The sequence below is a fragment of the Ovis aries genome, chromosome 20, assembly GCF_016772045.2.
Source record: "Ovis aries strain OAR_USU_Benz2616 breed Rambouillet chromosome 20, ARS-UI_Ramb_v3.0, whole genome shotgun sequence".
Classification (NCBI taxonomy): domain Eukaryota; kingdom Metazoa; phylum Chordata; class Mammalia; order Artiodactyla; family Bovidae; genus Ovis; species Ovis aries.
In genome coordinates this window covers 42992200-43002305 of record NC_056073.1, presented here as the reverse complement: position 1 = coordinate 43002305, position 10106 = coordinate 42992200, and the positions used below count along the sequence as shown (strand labels likewise).

General features: G+C 42.2%; 1 protein-coding gene and 1 long non-coding RNA gene across 5 annotated transcripts in view; one reads left to right on the top strand and one right to left on the bottom strand.

The window, feature by feature from the left end:
• The window catches only part of LOC121817407 (uncharacterized), a 49467-nt gene that overhangs the window by 18165 nt on the left and 21196 nt on the right, over positions 1–10106 (bottom strand). The window contains exon 2 of the long non-coding RNA XR_006057299.2: positions 1471–8640. This is a non-coding gene — a long non-coding RNA (uncharacterized LOC121817407). The remainder of the gene's footprint in view (positions 1–1470; positions 8641–10106) is intronic.
• PHACTR1 (phosphatase and actin regulator 1) overlaps positions 5316–10106 on the top strand; it is a 522692-nt gene continuing 517901 nt past the window's right edge. For 2 of the 4 annotated variants that reach the window (XM_042237252.2, XM_060403782.1), the window contains exons 1-2: positions 5316–5558; positions 7316–7470. In XM_042237252.2, coding sequence (XP_042093186.1) covers positions 7368–7470 — 103 coding nt within the window. In that variant the 5' untranslated portion in view covers positions 5316–5558; positions 7316–7367. Of the gene's footprint in view, positions 7471–10106 lie in introns of all 4 variants that reach the window. The other 2 variants (XM_060403783.1, XM_027959200.3) reach the window with 2 other exon arrangements.

Here is a 10106-nt window from a genome sequence, read left to right as displayed (position 1 = left end):
AGGAAAACATTTAGTATTAATATTTAAGCACATAGACCTGGCTGTAGAATTTATCAGTATATTCAAGACCTGAAAGGAATGAAGCCGTTACCAAATTTCCTCTGACTAAAACTGGTTTTTCAACCTTCGCATTTGGGAACAGGACAAAGGCAGTTCAAAGTCACCACTAAGCCTGAATCGATTTTGATCGTTTTCTTCTATATAGCTCTGGCCCTATCCTTGTCTCCATCTCTGTCTCTTTCTAATCTCTACATCTCCCTCTATGCTTATCTCTCTAATGTATCTATTGTCAGACTTCACTGTGCATAGTAATGTGGGGTTGTAAAGATGATCTCACAAAGGCCTAAAAATAACTTATACTCTTTTGATACAATTCACTGCCTGAGGGTTCCCACTGCTATAGCCAATCCTATTTTCCTAAATGTGCTCTGGAAGTTCAGGGGTCATATCTTCTGTGTAAGGTCTGTAAGACCTATGGCCCTCAGAAATCATTCTTTCTTTATTGAACATTTTTGGGATATTTTTCAGTTTGCGACATACCCAGGGGAAGAATGTGGCTGGACCTGTTTTCATTTATTTTGTTTTTGTTTGTTATTTCTTCTAAGATAATACCATGTGACGCCTATAGAAAATTCAAAGAGTTTAAACATATATAAAGAGGAAAGTACTTAGAGATACTGCTACCAGGACTCTGAAGCTCTGTCTTTCCAGGCAATCTTATCACATATAAAAATACACAGTTTTGTATTGATGGTACCCTACTATACCCAATGACTTTCCAGCTTACTGTTTCATTGGGTAATTTATCAAAGAGATACTTCATGTCAATAAATAAAATTTACTTTAGTTTATAATAGGTACTTGGTAAGACACAGGTTCAATCCCTCGGTGAGGAAGATCCCCTGGAGAAGCAAATGGCAACCCACTCCAATATTCTTGCCTGGAAAATTCCATGGACAGTGAACCTGGTAGGTTGCAGTCCATGGGGTCAGAAAGAATCAGACATGACTTAGCGACTAAACAACAACAGCAATCTGGATTTTTAGGAGGACTAGGAAAATGCAATTGAAATTGTGATTAATTTTTTCAGCTCCCTCCAGGAAAGCTGAAACAAACTGCACAAATACCCACACATAAAGAATTGAGGGCAATGTGATTTTCTCACCAGAGGGAATGAAGTCGAATATCATTATTATATATCATCACAGTTGAGCTTTTTTAAAAAGGAGCTGCCACTGTCAACACATTCTCCATCATTAGTTGGCCACTTTCCCATCTTCATATTTAGGGATTTAGGGATGCTCTCTTCTCAGCAGAGCATTGCTTGAGAACCCCTCATCCCCCAACTCAGCATTTCTTCATTTTCCTATTTCCAGGTCAATTAGATAAACACTGAGATAGAGACATAATTTATGAACATTCTTTCTGCCAAACCAAGAAATTTCCACATTATAAGCAAGGTCAGCTTACTAGAATCCAGTTGGCAGAGGGAAGGATGACATTTTGAACTCTTGTTCTTCACTCTGTGAATTGACCCTTGTGCAAAGTATTAAAAGAGGGGAAAGGACATTTTCAGAAGGGGCAGTTAGTGGAACCAAAGGCCCCTTCCCTCCTCTTGACTCCAGCCTTCACCACGTTGGCCAGTGTGGGCTCTCTCCTAGGGTCTCTCTCTTGAATGCAGTTTCAGAAGCAGAAGCTTGCAGGCTTTTGTTTTGAAGAATTTTCCTGCTAGCCAAGGATGGGCCAAAGGGGAAACTCCTTTCACCGAATGTTCTTAAAATAGGATTTCAGAGTCTGCCTCTGGTCCTTTAAGGCAATTTCAAGCCCTGGTCCAAATTGAAATGTTTACAGGTTTAACGTTCCTTTTTTTCTAGCCAAATACCTGGCATCTTATACATAAGTAAGCCCTCAAAACATTACTACATGAAATAAACATGACTACATGACTATAGGGAATAAAATTAGGCTCCTCCTCCCTGTAAGACTATTTATCCCCACCTCCATCTGCTTTTCCAACCCTCTCAGTTTTCTTTAGCTTTCCAGCTATCATCAAAACCTTCTCACAAGAAAAGACTTGAAATTAATTTATACTAAAGTATTGATAAAAGTAATTGGTGATGGCTGAAAGTGTTTCCTTCCCCAGAGAGATCTGAATAAAAATAAAGCCCCAGATAAAGTGTGTGCAGTACTCCTACCATCTAATGACAAGCTTTATTGAGGAGAGAAGGAAAAATTTCTTTTGAGTTTTGAATGAGGGGATGAGAGTGACTTGCCAAGCAAAGGGAAAACACTGCTACTGAATATATCGTTCTCAGGTCAACTATCTGCAAGATAAGTGAATATATTATTTCTTGCATATATTTATTTAGTGATGAGTACTTCAGTACTAAATTACTTCAGTCACTTTAGTCGTGTCCAACTCTTTTGTGACCTCATAGACTGTAGCCCACCAGGCTCCTCTGTCCATGGGATTCTCCAGGCAAGAATCCTGGAGTGTGCTGCCATTTCCTCCTCCAGGGGATCTTCCTGACCCAGAAATTGGACCCCCCGTCTCCTTCCTGTAGGCAACCCATTCCAGGATTCTTGCCTGAAGAATCCCATGGACAGAGGAGCCAGGTGGACAACAGTCCATAGGTTGCAGAAGTCAGCCAGGATTGAAGTGACTGAACAGGCTTCCTTTGTTTAGTGAACTAGTACTTAACCAAAGATCTTCAGACTAGCACCCCCAAGGGATCCAAAATATCCACACACTTTGAGAGCTTCTAGTATTTTTAAAGTTAGTTGGGTCTGTTGGGAAAAGAGAAACTTTCCCAAGATTTCATGCAGGTAGCAGGCAGAATTTCATGCAGTCCAACATAAATAAAAACAGTTTTCTGGAGATCTCTGGAATATGGTAAAGCAATTAAACAAGAATGAAAAATTGTAAAATTGTCAATAACACAAACTTCTTTATTTCTTAGCAAACAGAGTAAACCCAGGCTGACACTGATGCACATTATTTGGATGATATGAAAGGAGCAAACTGTCTAACTGCAACTCCTAGATTGTTTGGGTCTTATGCTATCCAATCATATAAATAAGTACGCCTCCGAGATAAATTGATACCAGCTGATACCTTTGCTGATCAGACTCCATCTTGAAATATGCCTCCATTTTTAATCAAACACTTCTTTTGTGTATAGAACATGCCCACACCTATTCTTACCACCTATTCAATAGAAAAGTATAAACATCTCTGCCAAATCAGTATTTTAAATAACACTATATTATTTATTTCAGCCTTACAGTGCTAAAATTTCATATTGCAATGTCATCAGTGTAAAAGATGTAACTCTGGCTTTTTATTTTTTAATTTTTTTGGCCTCACCAAGCAGCATGTGGGATCTTAGTTCCCCAGTGGGATTGACCCCTGCTCCTAGCATTAGAAGCATGTTTTCTTAACCATTGGACCACCAGGGCAGTCTCAACTCTAGCTTTTTTTCTTTTTTTTTTTTTAATAATTTTTTATCTCTAGCTCACCAAGATTTGTTAGTATTGTCTGAGTTAACTTCTAGAGCTGACATCTCAAGGATGTTTTGGGTTGAATCATTCAGTGCTACATAAGAGTTATTCTGAATACTTGCTCTAACCTTGCCTTCTTCTCTGTCTGGTTCTATGTCTCAGAACAATGGGCCATTGTGAGTGCTTCTTTAGAGTAGATGAAAGTTATAAAACAAACCTGAGCTGATCAGGTTTTGACATTGACTTTTGAACATTACAATACTTCCCCACCTTTAAAAATAATGCCTTGCACAGCTATTCTTACACATGAGCTACAGCTATGCTCCCCAGAGAGTAAAATCACTTTTTGAAAACCTATTTCAGAACCTGGTCACGGCATGTTAGAGAACTCAGTCGTTCTCTAGTAAACCTAGTAAAATGAAGTCCCTTTTGCAGGTGAATAATCAATCATCCCTTCCCAGATACATTTAAGTCAAAATTTTCAGAGTTTTCTTAAAGCATGGTCCTTTCACACTATTTGTCCATTTTGTAAGACCTCAAATTCCCTTTCTTGGTCCACTCTCTAGAAATAACTGATTCCAAACCCATCCTCCAACCCCCGGGGTTCAGCTCTGTTTTTCAAGCTTCCAGTTTATCATCTCCTTTTCAATCACATACTCATCTGTGCTCAGCAGCAGTGGATTGTGCTCACACACACATGCGCTCACCCCTGAGTCATCACAGTTTCAGTAGGCTCACAATAGAGTTCAGAACCTGTCGCCCACATCTCCCTGGGAGCTAAGGAGCCAGAAGACAGCTTTCTCCTCTCGTAAATGTCAAGTGTTCAGCATGCCTCCACTGGGGGCTGAACAGAAATATAACCTTAGGGAAATCAGTCTTTGGGTCTGGGCAAAGCTCCGAGAATTCTGAGTCTGAAGTCTGCTTTCTCTGTAAGGGTTTATGATCGGTAGCTTCAGCTTCCTTTCTCATCAATTAGGCTTAACTCTGCAGCACCAGATTGGCGTCTGACTTCCTCTCATTGGGTGGGAAAACCCATAAGACAGACCGAAGGAGATGTTCAGGTTTGCCTTAGGAGCAGCCCACAGAGCTGTGGGTATGGGAGAAGGGAATCTGGTGGTCATCCTCCAAAGGCTTCTTTTCTGGTTTGTTTTGTTTTATATTTGTGGGAATACCCATTTTATTAAACCTGAAGTAACTTCTTAAATGCAGCTCCTCTTTTCTCAATCCAATATGCACACACCACACCACACTTCTTGCTAATTCTGCTTGTCAACAAAGGGTACAAGAGGGTCATGGAAAACCCACTAGAGATCTCGTATTTGACCACCATTATGGCTTTGATGAGCAGATCTCAAAGTGTTGTGCCTAAAAATCCTTCCTGAGGTTTGGTAGGGAGGCTGTATCACCAGAATAAGCTCAGGTATCCAAACAAAGTTTCTTTTTCTGTTAGGTTTGTTACATTCAGACAGAAAAGATTGCATTTAGGCAAACTGACATGATGCCAGCAGGAAATCTGACCAAACAATCAGAGGTGGAAGAGGAAGAAAGGCCAGGAAAGAGGGAGGGGGTGAAATCCAGCATTCACTCTGTATTTTACCCCAGAAAACAGCCCGCAATTATAATTACCCACCTTGTTCTGCAGCTCAGAATAAAAGTGACGTTGCACCAAACCCTACCCAAGCAGCCTGTCCTGATTAGAAAGTACTCCACACCTTGGAGAACCGAGGAGACACGAGCGAGCGCAATTTTAAATGCAAATTAAACTGAGGGGGTAGCAGAGAGAACACATAAAAGACAGTAAAACAAAACCTTTCAGTTGTCTTAAATTAGCAGTCTAATGTGTTCTAAAGAGCAGCTCCCCTCAGATCTCGTCTTAGGGGTTGCATTTCATCACAATATAAAACGGGCAGATCTGTCACTTGCCTCTGCTCAGTGCTCTTGAATTGAGATTGAAGGGAAAATTAGAAGCTGTTCATTTGGGCTTCTGGGCTCAGCAGCGTTGCACAGCTTCGTTTTATGCTCAGCCGTGTCCTGTCGAAAGGGGCCAACAAGTGCTGGTGAGTACCTGCTAACTTCAAGACTCTTCCTTTCATTTATCTTTTGGGGGTTTCATTTACCTTTTGGAAGGGGGAAATCTCCCAAAAGATTTACATTACAATGCAGCTCGCAAAACCTAGGAAATTTCAGACAGCTTTTCAAGCTTCTTGCAGTGACTGATTCGCAGAAGGAAAAGAGAGTTATTTTCAGCCTAGATGCTGGTGACTGATCCGTGTATTAATTATAACAGGGGACTGTTTAACAGATGCCAGCTAAGATGTCCTGTCCCCACCACCCTCAGCCAGCATTAGGGTAAGGACTGGAACCCCGACAACTTTTCTACCATATTAACTGTTTAATCGTATATTCTTGTTGTAATTGCAGATAAAACTGGAGCTTGAAGCTCTAAAAATAATTAAACCAAAGCCATTTTTTAAAATGACTATGACAGTTCTCTGCCTGAGGATGAGTGGCGGTGGCCGGGGGTGGGGATCGGGGTGGAGATGGGGAGGGAGAAATGGGGTATTGGACCCATTTGATGGTGACATGTAGATTTTGATGGTGATGGTTTTCTGCCAAAGTTTTACACGGGAAGCTGGTCATTTTCTTCCTTCACAGAGGAGGATACAAAGAGGCTGGGGCTGGCGTCACCTTCCGTTGCTAAGGTAACATGCTCTGGCCATTTTATCTGATAAAGAAGTCCAGCAGACGGGTATATGTTATTCATCGCCGATCTAATCAAACAATCAAAATTGTTTACTTTCACCGGGAATATTTAGTGAGATCAAAGACACTCTGACTGAAATTGCTCTTACTGCCGGCAGTTAACCCTTGAGGTTTTTTTTTTTTTTTCCTCTCTTTTTTTGCAGTAAGTATGATTTGCTGTTGGGGTAGCTTTTGGATATTTTTAAAAGTTTCCTTCTAGCAGACTTGGCTTCTTAAAATATGCACTGTTAGAAAGAAAAACGAATTAGATTATCCTTCTGGGTTTGATTTTAATGACTTGGTCTTGTTACTTCTTTCCAAAAACATCCTGCAGAAATAGATGCTACATTTGTGCAAGTATCTGAGAAAGGCTACATATGCTAAAAAGAACCTAACAGGCTGAGTTTTTTTTTTTAATATATATATTAGCTTCCTGACAGGCATGATAATATTATGGGGATCATTGCAATTCGGAAATAATTGCTGGTGCTCGGCAAACCAGATTACTTTCTCACAAGCAGCCTGTGTCAGAGGCAAGCAGGTGATGGTCCTTAGCACTTTATAAAACGTGCTGGAGGAAATCACTACAAGGAAGGAACACGAGGCATTTTTACAGCAAACATGTCAGCATGTGTCATAAATGCAAGGCATCCGTAAGTGGAGGCTCTGATTCCCAGGTTAGTGCTCACTGCTCAAGGGGGACTGGAACTCCCTGGATCAATTAAGGATCACTGTTCAGAACAGCTGATACTTAATGATGTCATTTATCAGACCTTTTGAAAACAGCATGAAAATTTAAAAGCTTATTTTCCAGTTAATACACAACAAAGAAAAACTGGTATGTTATCTCTCTTTAGCCTGGATCACCTGTATTTTCTGAGCAGAATATATTACTTTTAATAAATGTTGGTGAAATGCTTCATTTTCTCATACAGTAGGAAAGCTCTGTTGACAGATGGACTTAAAACTGGAAATGTCAGTCAAATAATGGCATATTTAATGGGATATTTCTTATCCCCAAATCATATTTGACAATCTAAAATATTGTGGGTTTTCTTTTTCTCTCCCATAGGCAATACAAGTGACTATTTTGCCTTAAAACTCTTGTTTCGGGAACATCAAGCATGGATTATCCCAAAATGGATTATTTTCTGGATGTGGAGTCTACTCCTAGACTCTTGGACGTTGAGTCAGCTCAGAGATTCTTCTACAGCCAAGGAGCTCAAGGTAATTAAAGACAGGAAACTCCTCTCATTTGCATGTTGGTTTTATATTAACAATGCCCTGTGACCTGCAGCAGTGTAAGCTCTGCTGCGAGAGTTCAACTACTGGGATTTCTCAGTTGGTAACCCCTGCCGAGCTGTTTCTGGCATGGAGGCAGGCATACAGCAAAATGAATCAACCTAAACTTCTTGATTTGGTTCAAAAGAAACCTACCCAGCTTTTGTACAAATGCCCCCTTGGAAAGCTATGTTAGAAAATGATGCCCCCACCTCGTTGCAACCAAAGTGTAAGATTGAAAGACTTCAAGGATGCTTTTAGCCCCAGGAAAAGGTGGAGTTTTCAGCCTCTGAACTGGAGAAGATCCAGGGCACCCTGACCTCTCTGTCTGAAATCCAGCTGGATGAGAGGCTCCTGAGAGAGGCTTTGAACTCCTACAAACAGCAGCCTTATCTATTTTAGATGAATTCAGTTACAGACTCGAGGAATCAGCAGTGTCCTTGGGGAGCACAAAGGAATATGCCTGTTGTGAAGTGTGGCTGATGTATACATTTAAATTATAGATTTTAAGATGGTCAATTAGGCTCCAGGTTGCTTGTTCTTCTGTTCCAGGGTGCACTTAGCAGGTTGTGCGTGCACTCTGAAGTACAGAATGAGGCTGGGATATTACGTGGACTCTCTCGACAGGCAGGAGAGTTTTTTAAAGCCTATGTTTCCTTTTCCATGGAATATTTAAGGTAGTCAGGAAACCTGAGCGTGGGCATATCCCAAATGGTACAAGTAACACAGAAAGGCAATGTCCATGTTCTTAAATAGAGAAGTAGTTGAATTCTTGGAAGTCACGAAGGAGAACTAAAAAGGATAGATGCTGTTTGGACAAAGCTGGCATCTTTCACTGTTACGTGGTAATGGGCACTTCACACAGGGCCCTGATGACTTCTGCCTTGGGTTTCCCAGTTGTCTCTTCTGATTTGGTTTTACCTGGCTCTCACGCCAAATTCTCACGGCAACTTCAGTGGCTTGCAAGCCTCCTCCTTCTCCGCTTCCATTTTCCTCGATAGGATCCAGAGACTGGTAATTATCTGGTTGATTGGCTTGGGTCAGTATGCACATCAGCAACAGCTAATTCTTCTCATCCCTGTGGGTATGTGCAGTCAGCATCGCTCCTCTCAGCCACTGAAAGAGACATGAGAATGTTACTGAGTTAGCAGAAGCCTGAGACACTGGCCAGATCCTCCAGCGCCTTCTGGGTCTGGAAGTAAGAAGCTGCTAGGAGCAGAAGGAGACGGAGGCCAGAAGAAACGGGGGAGCTGAGGCAGGGCTCCATCCCGTCTCCGGTTCTGTGTTGAACACTGCTGCGTCTTGTCCACTCCATTTGAACAGGAGAATAATGCTGGCGCTTGGGGGACATGCACCGGAGCTGCACTTCCGTTAGCAGAGCAGAGAAAGGGAGCGAATCACAGATACTAAAGATGCCCATCTTGCCTTGCAGGAGCCACGGTTTAAGCCTTTAAGAGGCGTGGGCTCCAGGCATTGACAGAAGAAAAGCAGTCAGGGTGTGGGAGGCTCAGAGGACTCAAGGCGGCCTGGTGGCTGTCAGCAGATGGAGCCGGGGGTGGAGTGGTCAGAAATGTCGCCATCGGTGACTGTGGTTTAGACACCAGAGCTGGAAAGGCTGGAAAGTGCATGGGAGGTGGTAGCGTAAGCTGCCTGTGCTCCCTGATAGAACGTTCATTTGGGGATAGTCAGAATGATGTTCCAATGAAGGAGCCGTGGATCTGTAGTAAGAGTGGGGGCTCCCTAAACAACATCCAGGTGGGTTTTTCATAAACCCCCCGACTTCTTGAATCAGAAATCCAAGTATAAGCCCTAGGAGTTTGCATTTTAAGTAAGAGGTCCAATGATGATTACCCAGATATCCCACTATTCTGAGGACCAACACTGAAGAACCAGTCCATCCTGTGTGATTTCTCTCCTTCCACCCCAGGACGGGGCCACTTTCTTCACCATTAGAGGCAGGATGACACAGTGGTTACAACCAGACCCTGACTGCCTAGGTTCAAACCCTGGGTCTGCCACAGTCAACCTGGGAAAACTAACCTCTTTGACTTTCAATGTCCCTTGAAAAATGGGAACAGTGTTGTTGTTCAGCCCTTCAGTCATGCATAGGCCCAGTTCATGAGTTGTTAAGAGCACTAAGGAGGTAAGATTTGAAAATGCTTTCAACCGCCACATGGGAAACACCATACATGAGCCAAGCAATAAAATAAACATCTTTGCAAAAGGCTGTCCCTTCTCTGAGATTTGAAAGGAAGCCACTGCCTTACAAACAAAAGTGCTACCTGATAAGAGTGAACCTCCTGTTTTTTTTAGCACACACACACAAAGTTAATTTTAAGTAAATTTTAAAACACGGTGATTATTTTCTTGTCCCATCAGAAGCTAACTGGGGGCAAAACCGAAAAACAGGGAGCACCAAGAGAAAATTCTATCCTTCCTTTCACTTTAAAACTGAGAACCCCTCTCCCACCAACACCTTCCCCAGGGCCCCATCACCTAGGACTAGTCACCCCCGGGCCTCCTGGCTGGGGAGTGACTTGCTGCCGCTAGGACTTGTCACTGCGTTTTTCCAGCTCCCTCAC